The sequence below is a fragment of the Eucalyptus grandis genome, chromosome 6 (assembly GCF_016545825.1).
Source record: "Eucalyptus grandis isolate ANBG69807.140 chromosome 6, ASM1654582v1, whole genome shotgun sequence".
NCBI classification, from domain to species: Eukaryota; Viridiplantae; Streptophyta; class Magnoliopsida; order Myrtales; family Myrtaceae; genus Eucalyptus; species Eucalyptus grandis.
The window spans coordinates 36,317,000-36,340,216 of NC_052617.1; the positions used below are offsets into that span (position 1 = coordinate 36,317,000).

The following is a 23,217-nucleotide window of genomic DNA, read 5'->3' on the forward strand; positions in this document are numbered from 1 at the left end:
TGCATACAGGAAATTGACTTGTTGATACATTAGATGCTTAAGACTTGTTTCTCGTGAGCCGATAGAATGCTAATTGTTTGGTTATGCTGTTGAAATCCAATGAGTACAATTTTGTGACAATAGGAGATTGCTGCTGTTGGCTTGTGTGTTATCATATGCATGCAAGATTTCTTTAGTAAAAAATTCTTGACTATGGTATATCATGTTGCCATAAAAGATGTTTCACTAAATGATTTGGAGAATTGCCCATTCTTCACATATTCTTTGTGTTTATGAGTTTCATAGAGTTTTGCCTTTGTGAAGATTATCAGTCATCTGCACGTAAGTCTGAGTTTTATTTTGTACATATATCTGACAGAGCTATAATACTCGGAAAGTTGACTTGAAGGCGGCTGAGGTTTGAGGGTTGTTCTTTAATATGAATCAATAAGAGTTTCGATTTTCAAAGAGGTGACAACAATTGGTTATGTAACTTGGACCTAAATGGAATCCTTCTATTTGGAAGGGTCAATAATTAGATGGGGAATATTGATATTTTGAGGTTGTTCTCACATTGAATCTAGCGGAGTTTCGATATCTCAAGGTGAAAATTGCAATATTCCTTGTGTTTTGAACTATGTAGAGATGAAGATTGTTAAAGTCGATCCAAACCGAAATTTGATAAGAGTAGATAATCACATATCTAACAGAAGTTTGATATTTCATGCACCAGAGTTACAAGAGTTCGACAAACTTTCGAGGCCTAAAAGGGTGAAAATACTTAGGATTTTCTGTGACTTATATGTGGTGAAGATTCTGAATTTCCACAGGTGAAGATCACTAGGTCTGTTGATTCAAGTCTAACAGACCTAGTGATCTTGACGGGACCAGTTTTTGGCTTATAATTCAAGTTTCTTGACAGATCCAGAGAGTTATCGCTCATCAGTAAATGGTTCTTCCATGACATAGCTTCAGTTCCAGACTAACCATGGTCGACTGAAAGAGGATCCGTCTCATTTTAAGCTACGTCGACCAAGTATCAGTGTTCAGAGAGTATGAAGAAACCCAAAAGTTCATGTGCCTTAACTGAGATTCTCTTTTGAAAGAATACCACTATTCGATGCGGAGGGGAAACAAACCAGTTTCTTCAAGATTGTGATTGCATGAGAAATAGAAGATGCTTTATTAATAGATCATTGCACGTACATTTTGAGAACTTTTATTGCCACAGCAAGGCATGAGAAGATGTAAAGAGTGACTACTCTCTTTTTACTACTCTCTCTCTCTCTCTCTCTCTCTCTGATTTCAAACAAACAACGAGAATTCGCTCCAAAATTAAGAACGAGATCCTTCGAGCCCCAGCCTTGCAGCGATCCAATTGGAGAGATCGCTCATCTCCCTAGGCACCGTGTAGTGGCCGATCCTGCAGATTTGGGCCATATGTTTTAACGGTTATATTAATATATGGCATCTTAATTTGTTAAGATTTGCACGTCTGAAGTATCAAGAGACGAAAACCAGACCCGTCAAAGGATTTGAATGTAAGATAACGGAATCCTGCAGAACTCAAGTAGCGAGCCGACCTCTCTCCATAGTTATAGGGCACTAAGTCATCACCTGCAGCAATAGCACTTGTGTGGGTCAAGCTGCCATTAAGCATTGAGCAGGACTCAACTTCGTCTGGGCATAACAAAAGAAACAGGTTTCGAGATTGTTGGCATTTACTGAATTAGATCGAAACATAGACAGTGCTGCTTACATGTTCCATGATAAAGCAGAATCGGCAAGAATGCAGCTCTTCTTGCGGCCTCGCTGGACCCTTCAATCTTACTCCTCAAGCTCCTGCATAGTCAAAAGCCTTTCAGTTATCTGAATCTGATCATTCAGCAAATAGTCTCAGTTCATGCTAATTCCTTCTGACAGTACACAAGTTTCATTTGAGGTTCGAATTCCCGGTCTATGCAAATCATAGTAACTTAAGAATTTTCTGAGAAAATTGACTGAAAATCAAGCAAGAACTGTTTTGTCAGTCCCAGTACTTGATGCAGCAACATTTAAGCTGCATCTCAATCGATTGACCCTTGCAACATTCTCAATCTTCAAGGTCGGAAAATGCTTTTGAAGAATTAAAATCACTTCTAAAGAGTCTGAACAACAGTGATGTTAATCTTTTCTTATAATCTCATGGATTCTAATCTGATTGAGGGAAAGATGCTCAAGAATTAATCACCTTGAAGCAGGGAGCCAGCCACTGAGACCCATCACGGCCCTTAAGTTGACAGGGTAAGGATAGCCATTTCCATATTTACCCAATGCCCAACAAACTGCTGAGTAGAGGGCCGTTGCCGCACCCATACTGAAGCCTCCAATCCCGACTTTAACTGCCAATAAACGGTGTGATTGAATTCAAGGATACAAAAATTATGTCCCTTCATCTACTATAAAATTTCAAGAGACATTAACTACGATTCTATCTCCTCAGAAGAAAGGGCCTATGGCTTTAGTCTAGTCAAGTATGAATTGAGATAGGATAGCTTGAGGAATGTGTATGATGCTATGATTCGATCGGCTTTATTCTCACATTCCCTCTTTTATTTATCATTAAGCATAATGTCACAACTAATGGCAGAGGCTGGCTTATGAAACTATCCTTGGACAATGGCACCTTTTATTAGCATATACAGTGACAACAATAGGTCTCGACTTGGATGAGGAAAAGAGCACTTGAGCCTGATAAATCGTAAGGCCAAACAAGGTCATATGTATGAAAACTTAATTTTTTAAGAAATTATTGCAACTCTGAAGCCATCATTTCTATGCTTCTTCTTACCGTCAGCTGGTTCCGCTGACAACAAGTTAGCAATGTGTGCTGCTGAAGCATCCAAATTTTCCCAATCATCCGGACCATCTTCTGAAAGATCTCCAACATCAAACCCTAAAGCAATAACAAATGAAAAAGTTAGTATGATAACAACAGAATATGCTACAGGAATGGAGTGAAGCAGAATATGCTGATAATCTTACATGCAGTGCAGGAAAATCCTCCTAGCAATGTCACAGGACGAGTAGGAGCAGTAGGGCAAATCCACTTTATCTGCTTTATGGAAATTTGAAGCAAAAAATAAAAAATGAAAAATGACAAGTTTGCATAAGAAGAGCTAGAATAGGATGTGTAAACTCATAAATAATAGTTGATTTTTCAAGCTTACATTTGGAAGAGGAAGTGAGTCCAAAACCTGGGACCAGCTGCCACCAAACAAAGTAATACGTGAGACATCACCTCTGCTTTGAGCTCATGACTTGTAGTACTTTATCGGCAAACCGATTTTTCTTTTTTCTTAATCATCCGGAATACACAGTAGTAGCAGCAACTCCGTGAAGCAGAGAATGCATATATTCCTTAACTAAAGAACCAGTTTATTAACTTATGTTATTGGGTTTTCGTTTTTAACCTGAGTGATTGAGCTTACACAGCATAATAGTAGCATGAAGAAAACATGGCCACAAAAACTTACCAGAGAAGAAATTGCAAGTGCAGTTTGAACTTTTGAAACAAAACAAAAAAAGAAAAGAAAAGGAACTCAAAACTTGTTATATCCTTCAGGAGTTAAAGCATCATCTTTTAAGAATGTCACATGTGATCCTTCAATTACATGAAAGTCAACTGAATTGGTGGATGGTCCCAACAAGAGTAGAGCATATACTTGGCTTATGAGTCATGTTTTTTTCCCAATTAAGCTCAACTTGAAATGAGACAAGACAAGAAACTAGAATAAATCATTCTCCTAAGATAAAAGATATACTTGAAAAATGTCCTGCTCTGGGTTCTGTATGATGATGATGAGTGCTGATGAGATTCCCCTTCAAAAGCAAAACTAATGAAACTTAAACATCATGTATGGACCACCTCCACCCCAAAATGGAAACGTCCAATTTCTTAAGAAATTGACATTTACCCATTCTCTTGTCTTTTCTAGTTTTTGGAGGCAACAGTCCACCATCTCATGGTCTCTCCCTTGTCATTACAGAAATCTAAGTGCAGCATACTTTTAGTGAATATAGTGGCCACAATTTTATAAGCACTTCCTATGCTGTCACTTCATGGAAGATTTGCAACATATCTCACTAACAATGCACGGTCCAAGACACCACGAGAAGTTCAGAAACAAAGCTTGCAGGTTCAATATGAGATTCAACTTGATCACTTCAGACAGTGAGACTTAGATGTAATGCACAGAATGATTGTACTTTTCTCTCATGGAAACTGATGATGTCCTTACATTCTCCATGACAGTTCTCAGACAAACCAAAAAATTCATGTAGAGCAATGAGCAGACATGAATAGAATTACTGTTAGCTACTCCAGAAAACAAATAATACCTAGAGCCATTATCGCCAAGGCCATGCAGCCAAACAATTGTAGCCTGGTGTCTCCCTTTCGGCCTCACCACATAGGTCCTCCCGAATTCCAATGTCCTTCTTGAGCCTCTGCTACCTAAACATGGTTCCAAAACACTGGTCAATACTCAGAAAAAGAAAAAAAAACCAAAGGATGAATAAACAGGATACCACACTAAGAAATGCATACATGAGTTTGGTCATAGTCGATGAAATCATTACATAGTTTAAAAGAAAACCCATCGCAAATAAATTGTTTTCAATAGAAAAAAAGTGGTGGAAGAGTGACAGACAAACCAGAGCTCATGGAATGAGGGGGATAGCTCATCCTTGTGGTTCAGGAGATATCGCACCCAATCGTACAGTGGAGTGCAGGACTGCTGAGTGCTATGAGCAATACTTGGGAAGATAGTGAGTATTTATAACCAAGTGGGGGTGGTGTGGAAAAAGGAATAGAACCTATGAATATGCATTGGCTATTGTATTTGAGTCATGAATGTGTGCACACCTGCTGCACACATTGCCAAGAAATATTGCAAGAGGCATCCATGGAAAGGAGTGGAAAAGACAGGCGAAAAAGAAGGCTATCTTTTAAGCCCCCACACACACACACACACACACACACACACAACACACACTCAAGAGAGAATCAAATCTCAAACCCAGAAGAATGTCAAAAATAAAAACATACAGACAAACACTCAATCAGCAATCCAGCTACCTGATTATGCAATTACAACCGTTGGGGAATCTTATGCTTGGAGGCAGTGGCCGAAATAATAAAAGCAAAGCCAACTACAAGCTACCCAAGAATAACTGCTTAAAAAGCATTATAACAAAAAAAGATGATGCTCAAGACAAATATCTTTTCTTCCCAATCATTGGTTTATGAATATCTGATGATTGAGGGTCCTTGCTGCCATTCCATTGTCTTGTCAGGACAGGAAGAATAGGTGGCATAATTATTGCAGGATTTTTCTTTTTTGTCATTTCTAGACTTGCAGTGAAAAATGTCCTCTCCATGAACTGATGTGGGTACATTATAGTGTCGCTCCATATTCATATTGATGTATATTGAAATGTGGGAATCGACGAGCACTTCTACAGAACACTCGCCAGGTGTCTTTCACGAGAACTCGCTAGTCATATATACCTCCTTTGTAGACTAATCTTTCTACCAAAATTTTGAGTGACTCTTGGATACTGCACTTTAATATCGCGGCAATGCATTTATCTCGTTAATAACATGTGACTGTGACCTGTAGGAAGCAGCTATTTCTTGCTTAAAAGATCGGCGTGAGCAAAACTCTATTTAGCAAACGTGTTGGGATAAGTACACTAATTGTGCCATAAGTTGTGTACGGTGCTCACTTTGGTGCCAAAGGTGCCAAAAGTTTCCATCGGATCACTTAAGTGCCAAAAAATTTGAAAAACGCTCGCTTTGGTGCCAACTCCGATCCGGTTGGCCGGAAATCCGACGTGCACTTTTTATTAATTTTTAAGCTGATGTGGCTCACCGAGAGAACACAGTTAGCATCCTAACACCAAAACGACGCCGTTTGGTATCTCCCCAATTCAAAACCCTAATCTCCGGCCGTCACCGTCCTCAATGGTCCTTGCGCTCGGCAGCCATGGCTTCGACCCCAACCTCGACCCCAACCCTGACGATGGCCACTCAACGGCAGCGGCTCCGACCTCGACCCGACCCCGACCCCGACCTCGATGATGGCCACTCGGCGGCCGCAGCTCGACCCCGACCCCGACCCAACGATGGCCACGATGGCCACTCGGACCCCGGACCCCGATGATGGCCACTCAACCTGACCGACCCCGACCCCGACCTTGATGATGGCCACTCGGCGGCCGCAGCTTTGACCCCGATCCCAACCCCGACCCCAACCTCGACGACAGCCACTCGACGGCCAAGTCGAAACCCTAATTTCAATCCCCCAATGAGTTAAACGGCGTCGTTTTTGTGAGGCCATCCATGTAGGACAGCAAAACGACGTCGTTTAAGGCCTTGTCGATTTTAAAAAAAAAAAAAAACCACCTAATTATTTTGGCCAGAATCTTTTGTCGGTGGCCGAAATCTTTCGCATGTGGCACCAAAGTGAGCATTTTTCCTCCGATTTGGCAAAGTGATCCGACGGAAACTTTTTGGCACCAAAGTGAGCGCCGTACACAATTTATGGCACCATTAGTGTACTTATCCCCAATTGTCTATCATTTCTTCTCAGTACTTCAAGAAACTACTACTTTCGTAGACAGTATAATTCAAGTTGTTATAAGACCTGTTGAATGAATGAATGAGTACCCATTTGTTAAGAACGCCTTAGTTTAGACTAAACTGACCTAAATGAGTTGATTACGAATGGTGATAAATAACACAGACATGATATGCACAGACCAGTGGATATAGCATTACGGAAGCCATCGAGATGATCAGCCACTGGGTCAAGAAAGAAATATAAAGTACTTACAGATGCATGACATGTTAAGTACTTTCACGCAAGATGACAATATAGGATGACATGAACTGAGCTAGGTGGCAAGACAACAAAAGAAATGGACTTGGAGTAAATTCTTCATTTAAGGGTGCGTTTGTTTCGCGGAATACATTTTGAGAAAACATTTTCCTCATTTTCCAGCGTTTGGGTCACTCAGGAAAATGAGTCAACGGAAAACGTTTTCCTAGTCAATGGAAAATGTTTTCCTAGAAAAGCTTAAATTCAGGAAAATGATTTCCCCTTTAAAAGGATTGGAAAATGTTTTCCGAATCACCAAAGCTTAGATTTGATGCTTGATTTACAAATAATTATTCTTATAAAATATATCTTTAAAAAATGAATATAATTTTTAAAAAAAAAAAATTAAAATTTGGAAAACATTTTTAAAATAAAAACAAAAAATTCGAATTTGCTTCTTTTTCTTTTTCTTTTCTTCCTTTTTTTTTTTTTTTTTTTGCTTCTTCTTCACCCGTCACCGGCCACAAGGACGGCTAGTGAGCTCTAGTCTCACTAGATCGAGTAATCCCATGGCCTTCGACAACAAGGCTTGAGCTTGCCTAAGGCCAATGAACCTCAAGCCTTGCTAAATCAGGTGAGCTTGTGGCCTCCAATGATGAGCCTCAAGCCTCACCAACTTGGGTGAGCTTGCAGCCTTTAACGGCTAGACCGCCTCTAGCGACAGTTGGAGCTCACCCCTTGTAAGTTAGGCAAGAACAAACTATCAAGGGAAGTAGAAAGGATGGCGTGAGGAAGCTAAGGAGTGAAGGACAAGAAGAAGGAAAAAGAGAAAAAGAAAAAAAGGAAATAAAAAATAGAAAATAAAAGTAAATAAAAAACAACAATATTAAAAATTTGAAGTTTTTTTAAATTAAAAATTCATTTTTTTCAGTGATGAAGTGTGAAATTATTTTTTAATGAGATCCAAATGACAGAAAACACTTTCAATTATACACCACCAAACAAAAGAAAACAAACCGTATTCTTGGAAAATGCTTTTCTAAAAACATTTTCCTTTATCATTGAGTTTTCCGTGAAACAAATGCACCCTAAGATTCTTCTATATCTTACAATACTTATACATGGGATAGACCAAACACATGTATTTCTCAACTATAACAAATTTAAAAAGGCATCGTTTGTCCAATCTTTCGGGCAAGAAATTCATCACTCTAGTGATGAAACGATGTGAGATGCATGACAAGCTTGTTGAAATGGTAATCTTTGCCATGCATAAGTGATGAAGGAATCCAAGAGGGCCACTAAATTATAAGGTTTTAAGTGTGCGTATCTATTCTTGCGATGTCTACTCATATATGTCGAATATGCTTGCCAAGAAGTAACCTTGATTTTAATGCGCATGAGACCCAACAATAAGAATATCAACCGCTTCCCACTTACTTTTTTGGGGTAAAATATTGCTATTGCTTGGTTTTCATTCTTCCCTTTTGAAATCCTTCATTTGGTCAGTTTTATTTCTTGGGTCTCATTGAATGAATTGCATATAGAATATCCAAAATTTTATACTTTCTAATATGTGCCAAATCTTGTGAATCTACCTCGAAATTCAGCGTGTAAAAAAAGAAACTAATAAACCCAAAGTTTAGGGTAATCGATATTCTCTATCAAGAGTTTCGCAATGTTTAAATATACCAGCTTGATTGTCTTATATACATTTTTCCCCTCGATCCAAAAACTCATAAACTTTTTGGTTTCGGCATGATTATTAGTCTTAATTCATTTTCTTCGCACCCATTTCAATTTAAACTTTGTATCTTTATTATCTTGTAAATAATCTTACCTAAAAAAGTTCACATCTGGTAATATAGTTCTCTTTTCATACACTAGTTTCTTTGCACGCACGGATACTCTCTACACGTGCCTCATCGAGATTGATTTATATAATTCTTAGCCGAGGATTCAATATGAACTTCAGTAGTGAGGATATATGCTCATAAAGAAATAAAAAGAGAGATTTGTTATGTAAACGCTCGGAGACATCAAACTTTTATTATTAATGAGATATAGTGGCTTCTTTACTTTTTTTTTTAATATGAAAATTGAAATTATAACGGTATTTTGATCATGTGAAAAGTGGGTCTCGAAATTGAAGGTTAGCTCAAGTATATATATGTGTTTAACTTCATGTTATGACAATAATTTCATCCTATATGTGAAGTTTCACCCTGCTATAACTGCAAGATCTTTGGAATGTCAATTTTTTGCGCATGCCTCTTAGTCTATGAGCGGGTGTAGCTCATCTAGTAATTGAGATCTTCTTCCTCAGATCGAGAACATTTTCAACGTCTGTTGGCAAGATCAAGAGCTAATCAAGGACCATTAACTTATTCGTTTCCCCTTGCGATCGTGCCCCAAAGTTTCCCGAAGATAGATGAGCTTTAATCAGCAGCCACCTTCCACGCACTTATGCGGGGCCCTATCGCATCATTTTTTTATTTGTCTAGATATGATATCCTGTGTTTGGTGTTCGGCACTGTCCGCTGGTATTGTCAAACCAGGGCGACACGATAAAGTGGCTCCACCAAATGAAAGCGCGGCTTCATGAGGTGAATTTTCGAGGTCGTCGCGGCCCCTCTCGGCCAGTTGAAATGCTGGAGACGTGAATGTCAATGGGTGCATATCAGCATCCACCACTACGCCCTGTTTCCTAGCGACGAGGTTCCTCGATTGGTGGTCCTGGTGGGCGACTCATCTTCCCTCAGAAAAAGGGCCGGTTCGTTTCCACTTAAAAAGAAGGAAGAACTGCTTCCGACCTTTACCTTTCAATACTTATAATGTCATCCTAGTTCTTTTCAAAGAAAATTATAATAACTACATGCGAATCTATGCATCGACATTTACATATTGTGAAAATTTCAAGTGCTTTGGAGTGCAAAATGTCAAAGCGTGTGCGTAACGTTACGTCTATTTGAGGGAACTAGTGGGAGCGAAGCCACCAGTAACCTCTCTAATTCCACCATTGCGTGTGCCACGCAAGATTTAGATTAAGTAAAAAGTAAAAAGCCAGAGTCAATTCAAATATGCATTTTGGGAACAGAAAGAGTTCATCTAAGATGTTTGTTGGAGCATTACTTATGAATTTAACTAAATCTGGGCACTCCTCCTTGTTATTGTCGTGAAATGATTGTATGTTGTGCAAGATCGGACTTAATCCAAAAAGATGAAAACTAAGAACTATACTTGCATATCTTGTAGACCTTATAAATTTTAACGAAAGCCGGTTGCCTTAAATTCTTTTTTTTTTCTCTTCCTCGTTTCTTAATTTTTTGTTGGGGGTGCACATGTATATACATCAATTCACTCGGTGTCTATACTTCATTTCTTTTGGTTTTTCTGTTTCCATCCTTTCCCTGCAAACCAGTGCCCATAGGGGGAATTAACCTCACCGCTGCTACTACCTTATCTAATCAGAACCAGCATCTCCGTATTGCCAGAGGGCAGAACTTTAAAGCAATAGAGCAGTATTCAAATTCCAACATTTAGGGAACATAACCTATGCTAAGTATAATAGTTAAAACAGTAGTGTTTGGCCAATCATGGACAACTTTATGTCCATTAAATGAAGTGATTGGACGGAAATCGTAATGGCGGGGGCATCAACTTCCTTCTTGGGTCAATCCTCACCCTATTTCATGGGAGAAAATCAAGAGCTACTTTCTGCTTGTCAACTCTCCTTGCTTACCCCACATCTTAGCACAGAATCATCATTTTTAGGACTAGAAAACCGGATTGATGCTTAACTTTGTGGGCAACAGAAGGACATTGAACAGATGCTGGCGGCACTTGAAGATTATAATAATGGCTCCATTTTGTTATGTTTCATCAACTGTATATGTACGATGTAAGTTGGCGTACTTTCATGGGAAAAGAAAAGACACCGAAAATATGGAGCTTTCAAGCTTCAACTGATTTGATGTATATCCCTTAGATCCATTGCCAAAGTGAAGTAACCTATACATACGTAAGAAATGTCACCAAATAGTCCAGATAAGAGTCTTTTCTCTTGAGGGAGGATCATCAAATGGTTGTTGAATACATGCATGTGAAAATCAAAGTCCACCAACCATTTGTTTGCATAGGCTTGTTTCTGATCATGCGAAATCATAAGTGAATTAGTAGAACTATAATCTCGATCGTATTTCTTGGTATCACTGGAGAAAGTGTACCTCGTGACCGGGCGTCAAAAGTTTTCGTGTTTTCACTCAAAGATATAAGCCACGAATCAATTTAAATAATGATTGATCCTATTAGCTTCATTTATCTAATACAAGATTCTTTCCCACTTCATACGTGTGTTCAAACGGCTCAGTTCTTTTTACCCTACTGGAATCAACATATGCCAATTTGAAGATAGGTCATGATCCCTAAAAGCCACATAGGGCGAGGAGTCTCAAATTTCCTTTTCCTTTAAAAAAAAAATGTGACTAAAGTTTGAGAATACTGCTGTCTAGCCATCAAGCCCTCCATCACATATTGATGAGACATCAAGGGTTGTAATTACTCTTCCAAGCATAAAGTAAAAGCATGGTACCATCTTGAAATATAAGTTTTTTTTTTTTATATTTATTTTATGCATTGACTGGACATAACCGAACTTCAAGAACAAATCGACTGCCCCAAGTTTTAATTAATCCGATCGCGCTTTCTTGGCGAAAGAATAGGATTAGTTTTTTTTTTTTTAAACAAAAAAGAATAGGATTAGTTGGTGAGTGTAATTTAAAGAAGTGTTAACAAAGTCAAGATTCTGCTACTGCTGCTTGGAATGGGCACGGATGTGAAGGAAAAAGGGAAAATTCAATTCACCTGCTCGTTGATGGTATTTGTGGATCCACTCAGACGAATCACGGTATGTTTTTCTCCACCCCTGGTCCAGGGACAACTTATTTCGATCATGCGATGGTAGGCAGGCTTTCCTTAGTAAACAATAGGATTAACTGGTGAGTGTAGTTTAAAGGAGTTCTAACAAAGTCAAGAATCTGCTAATGCTCCTTAGAAAGAGCATGGATTCGAAAGGGAAAAGGCAGGATTCAGCTAACCTGCTCGTTGAAGGTACTTTTTTTTTTATCCATGGGAATGAAGAGCAGTACTTTTTTTCTCCATTCCTGATCAAGGGAAAATTTCTTCCAACACGTCTCTATATTGTAAGATTACGAATAAGAGGGAACTGGATGAAACGTTTAGTTTCAGGTTTAGGGTTTAGTTTCCATGTTTTTGAAAAGCGACATAGTAAATGTTGACCTTATACATACATACATACATATATATAAAAAGCATTTCTTTTTTCTCATATGGCGTCATATTTGCAGACGTCCCACCGCGCCATGTTAGGAAAAATTGAATGGGCAATCACCGAAAGAACAATGCTACCGGATCACAAAACGTTTGACTTAATTGTACTTATTTTAAGGTTTAGGGCTTGACTAAATTTTGGGCAAAATATTTATAATTTCAATCTTATTTTTCCATAGAGCAAATCGTTCGATATTTTCACATGACTCTTCTTCTTTTTTTTTTATCAGATTTTCCCATAACTCTAAATGCACAAATATTCACGGCTAACTCCATGACACCGTAGCCCCATGAACTAATCCTTGTACGTGCATTAAAAATTGGCTATAGCCAGTTTCTTACGTGGGCCTTTCTAAAATATACTTCATTGTTCGAAAGGGTACTAGCATACAAAATTGTTTAAATGTTGCTTTGGTGTACACGAAATTGCTAATCACTTATGAATGCTACTAATAATAATTACTAGCCATGCATTTGTATGTCGATGGTTACTAAGTATGTTAACAGTTACTGTGAGTTTAAAAGAGTGACAAATCATATATGGATAGTATTAGTAGATAATAAGACTTCAAATACATAAAATTTTGTTACTTTTCTATACTCAAAAGTAGGTGAAATTACCAAAAAAGTCCTACATCTATCGCACTCGTGCCAATTCAATTATAAATTTTTTAATTTGGCAAATTGTATCCTAAATCTTTCAAATTGGCTAATTTAGTCATAAATCTTTTAACTATTTGCCAATTTAGTTTTAGACATTTTAATTGTGTCAATCTACTTCTAAATATTTTGATGATTTGTCAATTTATTCATTCTGACCAAATTTGATAGGAAATTGTCGGCTCGAAGTTGGAAAAGATATGAAAATAAAAAAATAATTCCAAAAAAATAAAATAAAAAAATGCAACAATTGTCTATGTCAAAGCTAGCCATACCACATTAGATGGCTGGTACTTACTAGATCGCCATATGAGCAATTTTCAACCACAATTGACCGGAATGGGTAAATTAACAAATCATTAAAAAGTTTAAAACTATATTGACAAATCATTAAAAATATTTATAACTAAAGTGGCACAATTGAAGTGTTTAGAACTAAATTAAAAAATTGTCAAAAGGTCTAGAATTAAAATAGCCAAATTAAAATGTTTAAAATTGAATTGATATGAATGCAATAGGTTTAGAATTTTCTTAGTAATTTCCCCTCAAAAGTAGAAAGAATAATAAGAGTTACTAGCCCCGTAAAATATTTTACTTTCCTATAGTTAAAGTAAGTAGATTGAAAATTAATACCATGTATAGGAAAAGAATAATCACACATGAATATTAGGAGCAAATGGAAAGTAACTAACCACCAAACATAATTTGCTATTTTGTTATGACATTCACTAGAAAGAATGAAAGTTAAGTTGATTTAACATACGTTACTTGTCACAGATCAATAATCCTCATATGGCTTGAATCATATTTACGATGATGATGATGCAAATTAGCTAAAACCGCTCTTCGTTGCAAAGTTCTGATACATTGATAGATTGATTGGTGATGGCACGAGCACGAGAAACCACTTCCAGCTGCATTATAGTTGATACCCCATGCATAATCTTTGTTGCAGAGAGATGTTGGGTGGGTCGGTGCTCAAGTGCGCAGAACATCCAACCTTCAGCTGGACTGCATCAAGCATCCTGGCGGGAGCCTTATGGAATCGACTTCTCAAGGGCAACAGAGGGTCCCCAGCAGCAAGTTCTAACGGTGTGGTGAGCATATTTCCCTGTATCAACTAGCGTAAGTTGCGGTTATGCTGTTTATTACTGAACCTGGAGGTGCATGGGATTGATGTGAAGATGCAAGATGGTTTTGGAGGTATGCCCTAGGATCTTGGGTAGAAGCTACTTTAGCTGGGGCAAACAAGAGAACAGAAGTAGCAACGAGGAGAGCAATGGATGTTGCGCTGAACAACTGAGTCGCTGTAAATCGCTTTCGTTCTTTACTCCGATGGCCCCGATTAAAATAGCGTAGGTTACGGTCGTAAGCACCACGAGTTGCTTATTCCACAGCAAGACAGCTGTGCTTATGCGATACTCCACGGATGGAAGTGCAGTGCTAACCATTACCGGCAGGTGGCAACAACTTGCTGTTTCAAAATTGAGCTGAGGCAGTGCTCAAGTGAGATAAAAAGCCATTTCTTATTGATCATTTGCTTACAACCACTAACTCTCAAGCCCTGTCGCTGATAATGTCCATAATAGCTGTCCGCATGTTATATTTATGTTTGGAATATTACCCTAACAACCCTTTTGCAGCTATTATTAGTAGGTATAAGAGGAATGAGATGCTTCGCAACTGTACTGAATGACCCTGACACGCATGATGACTTCAAACCTATGAATAAGTTTCAGGACTCTGTCATTTCTCCAAAGGATGTTGATGAACCGGTACGTGCTACATGACCTGAGATGAGATGGTTAACTAGTTCTTCATTATGGCCTGTGATCCAAATGACTTGGTTATCTATTCCCTCAGTTTGTTTAAGTTGATTAGTTTATGATTTATGATGTCATGGAAAATCCTGTGGTGATATACACTTCCAACGGTGTAGGCATAACTCTCTAGCTGTAAGGGTATTAAAACATTACGGTAAGTTCTCTTGCCTTGTGTGGCATTTTCAGCATGTCTTTGGTGGACTGACCTACTGATGCTTTCAATTAAAAGATCATGGAGAAGTAGCATCGAGAAGACCATGAATATACAGTTCCAGGGATAATTAGTACAAGGAATGTAGGAGCACTTAGGGTGCGTTTGGTTGGACTTTTGGGGAAAACTTTTGAGAAAATATAAAGAACTTTAAGTTAAAGGGGTTTCTCAAAATGTAAATTGTGTTTGTTCAATTGTAATATGAAAGTCCATTATAAAATATTTTAAGCAAAATAGTGTTTTGAAATATTATATTTACAAAGGACTTTTGTGATTAAAAAAAAAGAAAAAAATCATCAAAAGAATTTAAAAAAAAAAAAAAAGTTGGCCAATGAGGGCCATGTGGGGTCGAGCAACCCCTAGAGACCATTGCCTAAGGTGGAGCAACCCTCGGTGAGGGCCGCCTGGTCGCGCAACTTCGCCGCCACTGGGTTGCTAGAGGTCACGTGACCCAGATTTGGGTTGCGGCGAGGTCACATGACTTGCGCCTAGGTTACTCGACCCTAGATGGCATGGCGGTTGCGCGACCCCTCGGCAACAATCGCCTAGGTCGTCACGACCACGCCGCCCTCTATCTAGTCATCGCCGACCGCTCACAATCCCACGCGACACACTAGCCAACCCCAATGGAGAAGAAGATGAATAATCAAATGACAAGAGCAAAAGCGGAAAAACAAAAAGTGAGTGAGGATAGTTTTGGAAGAAAATTTTTAACTAACCATAGGGCTACTTGAATACCGAGAAAGCTAAAAGACCAAGGTAGGTGCCTTGGTGCCTTGGGGCTTTAGCCCTCAGAAGACCAACTTTGGCCTAATGGGGATTCCAAATTTTTTTCAAAACACTCAATATTTGGCCCAAGAGTTTTGGGTGCCCAAAGTGGCTTCTAAAGGCCGCTCCCAAACGCACCCTTAGTTACTGCATTCCTAGGTTCTAGAGTCAGCATGAGACTCGAGTGACTGATGCTGATCATCCTTTTGCATGAATTATCACTACAACCATCAATGTTCAATCGTCTATGTCGATAAACAAATGGTACCATGAACTCTTATGGTGAAATTTCTTTGTCCTGTATAGTAACTACACGTCTCGTGCATCAGCGGGAGCACTCTGAAGGCAAGCCAGGTGGACAGTCTTTGTCAAATGCCTAGTTTCCCGAGATTTCCATTATTGAAAGAGCTTTGTGGGCACGAAGTTGAAACTGAAAACAATCCTACCCGAATCGGCTGACTCGTCTGTTCTTTTATCAGCTCGAAATGGTGGACTAATTTCTATTTACTCTATGTCGGGCTTGTGCATTTGGCATCACAGCTTGTCAGTTGCTGAAAGCAAGGCTTTGTTTTATAGACGGAAATATAAAATTATCCGCATCTTTTGATGTTGTACCGTGTAATCATGTCCATGTAAAACTAGGTGCTACTGAAATTTGTGCATGGAAGAATTGTCAGCGATTCTTCATTCTTGTCTGTTTCTTTTTTATGCTCATTTCACGCTCAGCAGCACATATCGCAATATGATGGGCTATATTCTTGGATTTGATTGATTGAACCTGGTGAAATCTTTTGACCGCACTTTTAAGTGCTAGGAATATTTTCACCTGTGGAGCTGAGATGATTGCAAAGGATTGCCCTTTTTTTAGCCGTTCTGTCTTTCGCAGCAACGGGCCCATGTTCCCCCAGAAGATATTCATCAAGAGGGGACTTCATTGGAGGGTTCTGATATTATATGGGATATGCCCCATGTCCGGATTCGGTCTGACACTTTCTCCTGCTCTTCCAACCAGGCAAAGTCGGCTCAAGTCATTCATGGATGATTCATTTGACCATTTGCCATTCTTCTAGTGTAGTGCTTTGTGATAATCACTGGAAGAGAATCAGCGAACATACCTTGAATGATCATGCTTCTGTGCTGCTGACTGTGTTGTTCTGTGCTAAAGTTTGAGGCATGGAAAGACTCTTACTTGACTTTTGTCAGTTTAATCAAGGAAAATTGGTGTTGAATTGCCTGTGAGCCTCTCCTTTCTCAATCTATCTATAAGCATATAGTTGAAAAGCATGACCCATTGGAATCATACATCTTGTGTCGCATATGTGAAGCTGAAATTCAGGAAGGTATGCTCTAACTAGGTAGAGAGGTTCTTTTATTAATGTTGAGGAAAATCACCAAAAAAGTCATAAATCTATTGCAATTGTACTAATTTAATCCTAAACTTTTTTTTGTCAATTAAGTCATAAACTTTTACATTAGTGCAAATTTAGTTCATTTGGCCAAAATTGGCTAGAATTTGCTAACATGGGCACCGATTGTCCTACATAACGCACGGCCACTGATGCGGACAATTTTTAATTATATTATATTTTTATTTTTCAAAATTGTCATTTATTTATTTATTTTTCTTTTTTTTTCCATTCCCTTCTTCTTAGTGACCATCTAGAGGGAAGGGTTGGCAAGATCAATAAGGTGGTCAAGCCTCAACCTTGCCAATGGCTGGCAAGGGTGAGTTTCATCGAGATCCTAGCGACTGGTTGGGGAAAGAAGGAAGGGAAGAAAAAAAAGAAAGAAAAATAAATAAATAATATTGAAAAATATATTAAAGTACTACTAAAAATTGTATTTGTCAACGCTTATTACATCACATAGGACGACTCCATGTTAGTAACTCATTCTAAAATTGATTAGATGAACTGAATTGACACAGATGCAAAAAATGTTACCTACTCAATTGATAAAAAAAAAGTTTAGAACTGAATGGGCACAATTACAATACATTTATTTATTTTGTAATTTTCCCCTTTATATTGGTGATGCGCACTAGTGGTAACATCGTAGAAAACAAAATTTCAGTATTCTTTCCTTCTAATGTCAATATGGAGTCGGTAAAATCCAAGCTATTTCGTTGATTGAAAGAGCATCTCCGTAGTGCTACGACTTTAAGCCACAGACATCTACTTAAGGCATTCAAACATAGTGCGCGTATGCTAATGACATTAGTCGGACGAAAATAGTGGTCAGTAACAAAGCATAAGGAGGGAGGTCAAAGTGCATCTTACTGAAAATTGAGCACATAGTGATAGTGTCATTCATATCTACCTTTTTAATACGTCTGTTCATATTGTGTCCAATGGGTTGTTGGCCCATTGCGTAAGATCCACTTCTTTTCGGAGGAAATCCATAAATATGTAACCATGCCCCGTCGATTCATGATTTTCTAAGACAGCACTTCCTTTGAGATATGCAAAGAACAGAAATTATCATCACCTTGTATCTAAGATCAAGAGTAACTGAAAATATTCATGTTTGGCCAGAAGCAAAGGTCAATCCTGTGATTTATGGTGATCATTACTGATTTCAAATACTAATGAAATCTATCCCGCACGTATGACCTCTGAAATCCATTGTTAGCTAGCTTTCACTTGCATAAGAGAGAAGGCACCGATACCCACAGTAGTCATCAGAACACCTGTGGACATTCACTTACTAAACCAGGCAATACTCGAGTTACAACACCTAACTTTGGCACAGTCATTGCTTATTTCATCTCTAATTGCAAGAGTAAATCCAATGTCGAAACATATCCAACAAGCATATCCTCAGAGATCAAAACTGTTCATTAAATCCCTTGTGTGGAAACGCTCAGAAGAAGAGTCACAAAAGAATTATTATTCAGCAACAAATCCAGGGAAGACCTAACAATAATATCCATAGCTCTGAGTGCAAACATTCCACATCTAGGGTACCAAAAGAAGAAGCTACAGCCCCGCTGTTGCAAGGCATGGTCTTTTGAACTCTGACCAAAAAGAAACAAACAGAACGAGCCTTTAATTGACTCAGCAGAGTACAGAAAACTGTCCTTTTACGTCCCCAGATTTTATTCCAATCACGAACCCTCAAGCCTGAATCAATGGTGATGGTCTTCGTCACCATGCCCATCTGGTGGTCCCCCAGGACCCACAACTTCAAGCTGTCAAAACATGAAATATGACCAATGATGTTTCTTCATTAGCAAAGGGGAAGGCTAAACTCGATAATCTAGCAGTGCAGTCAGTATGACTATAAAATGCAACGGCAGCCACTCTCATGTGGCAAAGATGCTTTAACCAGTAGAAAAAAGAATTAATAGAAGCACCAGATGATCTCAAATGAATTTCATAAAGCCAGGTGTCATTGTGTGACTCCATTCTCCATCCATTGAATTAGTGCATAATAAGCAAATCTATATCATATAAGACACCTCAAAATTTAAGTCCATCTGACCTCTTTTCTCATAGCAGAAAGACAATAACACGTTGCGTCAAGTTCATTCAATCACTAATATTACCACAATAATGAGAACTACCTGAGTGTTTGTGTGTAAGCATGTGCGCGTGAAGAGAGGGGTGAAGAGAGGGATCAAAGATTCTCTATCAATTTCTCTATGAAACCAGACAGCAGAAGAAGATTGTTTCAACTGTCATATTAACTCAATAACAAAGGAGCAGGTTAGACTTACTTAACTTGCAAATAAGCACTAGTTACATACCCATCTAAAACAGCATTACCCATGATATGCCCATTCTCTTCAGTACAAATATACATAGATGAGATTTTAGTCAGATCAAGACCAAGCTAATTATAAAGCATATGGATTGTCAGCATGCTTACTGCACTGGCCCAAGAAACATCTCATCACACTTACCACAAAATACTGGGTGCACACTGGGCATTCATGAGGTTTGCCTTTCTCCAGCCAGAACCAGACAACATCGTGCTCATCCTCTTCAATTAAGAATTAAAAACAGATGAGATAAAGTGGTTCTGTAGAGATGCACATACTATGCATTTTATAGATTGTGCACCTAATAATGGGTGATACAGGTTGATAGGGGGAGGATTTGCTCAAATGTACGTGAAGATAGAAGGCATAAAAGGTAAGAACCTACCTCCTTCCCCTCCCGGACATCCGACTATTCTCTTATCATAGTACGACTTGACAACCGCAGGAGATTCCTACACACACTCAGAACAAAAGCACCACATCTTTAAGAAGACAATCAAAACAAATACTTTCTTTCCCCACTTGCTTAAGACAACATACACAAGCACAGAAAAGCTAAAAAGACGAATGCAAAAGAGCATAGTCATTTCTGACTAGGTGGAATCACCTAGGGGATCCTCTCATACCTTTCCCCTCCGTCCAAGACAACTTGTTCAACAAAGCAAAGACACTTAAAGAAAAAAAAAGGAGAAGACATTGATGTAATTTCTTCCTAATCATCAGCGTACATCCTTCTCAGACAATGAACAATCACTTTTCTCGAGAGAAATGTAAGAACTAACCAAATTAACAATTATACAAAGACATGCTAGAGATCGAAGCCCCAATCTAAAATTCAATAGCATCATTTAGATCCTCAAATGGCAACCTGAGAATAAGAGACGAGAGCACACTCACCTTGGTGCCAAAAGGCCCAACCGGGAAGTTGATTTCGAGAAGGTCCCTTCCCTGCATATGGTTCCAGCAGAGGGGTCAGGAGAATAATTAGTTCGCATACGTTTTTTGGACAAATTCATATGTTGGCGATGCCAACACCATCCTACACATTGATCAAAATGCCGGGTCCAGGAAAATTACCTCGAGCTCGGCTTCTAGCTCCTCGCGCTCATGTCCAGTCGCGATAGGCATGACATCTTCAACCTTCTTCTTAACAGCTGTTTCACCTGTAGCATCAACAGACAATTCAGCATCTCCAATGAAATACCGAACTCGTTTCATTTCCTCCTCCCAGTTCAGTTTCACAAAGCACAATCCATTAGGACACAAAACAGTCCATCCGCCATTTCAATCGTGAATATACATGCAACACACTACAATAATCCACGCATTGCATAACCAAAAAGAAAATAGAGAATCGTTGAACGATCCAACGAAACGGGCGCAATTATCAACAAATCAGCCGCCCAAAAATCAGCGTCCGTTATCGCCACTAGATCACGCTAAACACGTAACGTCGCGACATGGATAAGGCACAAATAGAGACTCTAAACTCGCCACCGGAATGTGAATTTAATCCGAGCAGAATCCAAGCGCGCAGACAGAGAGAGAGAGAGAGAGAGAGAGAGAGAGAGGGAAATACCGGATTCGACGCTGAACTGGCGCGTGAGCAAGGAAGAGCAGAGGGGGCGAGAAACGAGAGGCGGGCTGCTGAACAATCGAGCTGAAGGGGCGGCGGCGGCGGCGGCGGCTAGGGTTTTGAGGTGAGAGGAGGCGAGCCTTCTCCACATGGTGGCGGCGGGCGAGCTCGATTTCGATGGCGGCGGGGGAGCTGTGTTGATCTCAGGTCACGCCCTGCTCGAGTGAAGAAGAAGATCGACGACGAGCTCCCTCTCTCTCTCTCTCCCTCTCCCTGTAAAACTAGGACCTTTGGAAATGGGAATCGAGGAGGGCACGAACCGATGGGGATGGACCTGGAGGAACGGCCACGATGGATTGCCCAGCGGCTCGCTGCGCTGGTCGCTGCCGCAGGGGAATCGGCCCCGCGCGTGCCGGGTGGGGGTTTCCCACGTGCCGCATGGGTTCGGTGAAATTGTGGGATTAGACTTTTCTTGATTATGCGCCGATTCGATTTCTAAGTTTCTTTTGAAATTATTGATGTATAGAAATCCCTACTCGCTTCGTCCTTATCTTATTTCGAAAGATCCAACATAAGTTTTCCAATCATTGACTCAAACTCATTGTCGAATCCCACTAAGAAAGAATATGAAGGTACTTAACGAGTCAATCTAATTTTAATCCCTACTCACTTCATTGTGATCTTATTTCGAAAGATCCAACTAAATATACTGTAAACTATATTTTTGATGTTGGATATAAATTTCTCCATCTCTTCTCTCTATGATAAATAGGAAATTTGAAAGAAATTAATACGTGGTTGTATAAGCTCTCGCATCAAAATTTGAATTGGAGTCTTTTTACTATGAGCGTGTTTGATTTGACTTTGCAAATGAGCCTTAAGAAATACAAATGCCTTTCACCTAAGGCCCATTAGGAAAATGCAAATTGTGTTTGGTAAAAAATCTTTCACAAAGCTACTACTTGTTTGGCAAATATATTTCTACAAAGAGCTTTTGGGTCTAATTTAAAAAAAAAAAAAAAAAAACCCTCTGAAGAATGACTATGGTCACCGACAAGCTAGATCTGACATCAACGACCATCTCCCAAAATCGCGTGACCCTAGGTGTCGCAACCCAAGCGGCTAGCTAGAGTAGCACAACCTTAGACTACCGTCATATGACTTGCTGGTCCCTTGTTGGCCTCTCACCGACCTTCTGGCTTGGCAAGCCATCCTCACTAGTTGCCCTTTCTAAAAACAAAATGAATAGTAACGAGAGACAAAACCAAAAAAAATAAAGATTTGGTGATGGTAGTTTTGGAAGAAAACTAGTTAAATGTCAAAAGCCTAATGCTTGCTAATGCCTATTAGCATTAGACTTTTAGCTTTTTCAATGCCAGCATTTGGCTGAAAGTCCCTTAGGAAAACTTGCAAACACCCTAATATTTCTCCAAAGGCTTTCAGCTTTAAAAGCCCATTAGAAAAGTTGAATAAAACGAATCCTATAATTTTTCATGCTAAACCTGGTAATTCGATTTAATGGAAAGCGATTATTAATGCATGGCCAACTTTAGAGGAATGAGTGGTATGAAACTTAGGAATTTGAGAACAAGTGAGTTTTTGAAAAGATAGATGGATTTCTAGGTTGGAGCCACTCCACAACATAGTTAATTCCCACCTACCTCTATCCGACATGGACATTCTATCCAAAGAAAATGTAATACACATTAGATGGATTTACTATTCTTTAGACATATAATTTGATTTATTTTTACATTGAAATGTTGGCTTAATTCAGTTCCAAGAGATGGATTTACTATTCTTTAGACATATAATTTGATTTATTGTTACATTGAAATGTTGGCTTAATTCAGTTCCAAGGTCAATTCGAGAGTTGGCCAATTCTTTTTTGTTTTATTTTTTAAAACTCTGATGTAGTGAGCAAACCCAGGGAAGTGACTGTAAGACCCACCACCACAATACTCAAAGTAAGAATCTCTAACGATGCCTTTGAGATTCGAATTCCCCCTCTTCATGAGGGGGAGAGAACCTAAGCTAGCTGCGCTACTGAGGGTGGTGGATACCCCAAACTATTTTTTTTTACCACAAAAAATCCAAACCGGTACACTTATGATAAATTTATCCTATGTTAATTTTTGTTAAATTTTATTGTCAAATTATTAAGTTAAATGACACATAATCAGTCGACTGGTATATCAATTTGAGATTTTAAGCTTTGTTTGTTA

General features: G+C 39.0%; 2 protein-coding genes across 2 annotated transcripts; both read right to left on the reverse strand.

Annotated features, from left to right (window-relative positions):
- Positions 1-1,138: 1,138 nt before the first annotated feature.
- Positions 1,139-4,762, reverse strand: LOC104449470 (acyl-protein thioesterase 1 homolog 1). Its single transcript, XM_010063640.3, has 9 exons — positions 4,675-4,762; positions 4,360-4,474; positions 3,189-3,225; positions 3,004-3,073; positions 2,810-2,914; positions 2,210-2,360; positions 1,739-1,821; positions 1,503-1,596; positions 1,139-1,402 (listed from the first exon to the last, which is right to left on the reverse strand). The coding sequence occupies exons 1-9, from the start codon at positions 4,703-4,705 to the stop codon at positions 1,315-1,317; spliced, it is 774 nt and encodes a 257-aa protein (XP_010061942.1). The 5' UTR covers positions 4,706-4,762; the 3' UTR covers positions 1,139-1,314.
- A 13,692-nt stretch (positions 4,763-18,454) lies between these two features.
- LOC104449471 (cytochrome c oxidase subunit 5b-1, mitochondrial) lies at positions 18,455-21,307 on the reverse strand. Its single transcript, XM_010063641.3, has 6 exons — positions 20,996-21,307; positions 20,494-20,579; positions 20,314-20,364; positions 19,802-19,868; positions 19,558-19,637; positions 18,455-18,843 (listed from the first exon to the last, which is right to left on the reverse strand). Exons 1-6 carry the CDS (start codon positions 21,141-21,143, stop codon positions 18,781-18,783), a joined length of 495 nt encoding a protein of 164 aa, XP_010061943.2. The 5' UTR covers positions 21,144-21,307; the 3' UTR covers positions 18,455-18,780.
- Positions 21,308-23,217: the final 1,910 nt, after the last annotated feature.

Bases quoted from the DNA above. Each gene is read 5' to 3' on its own strand.
- LOC104449471 (XM_010063641.3), bottom strand. From the start codon at position 21,143: ATGTGGAGAAGGCTCGCCTCCTCTCACCTCAAAACCCTAGCCGCCGCC. The intron at 20,580-20,995 runs GTATTTCCCTCT...TTGATGCTACAG, and splicing joins CCAGTTCAGCGTCGAATCCG to GTGAAACAGCTGTTAAGAAG. The intron at 20,365-20,493 runs GTAATTTTCCTG...AACCATATGCAG, and splicing joins AGCTAGAAGCCGAGCTCGAG to GGAAGGGACCTTCTCGAAAT.
- LOC104449470 (XM_010063640.3), bottom strand. From the start codon at position 4,705: ATGAGCTATCCCCCTCATTCCATGAGCTCTG. The intron at 1,822-2,209 runs GTGATTAATTCT...TTGACTATGCAG, and splicing joins GGCTGGCTCCCTGCTTCAAG to GAGCTTGAGGAGTAAGATTG. The intron at 1,597-1,738 runs GTAAGCAGCACT...CTATTGCTGCAG, and splicing joins TCTGCTTTATCATGGAACAT to GTGATGACTTAGTGCCCTAT.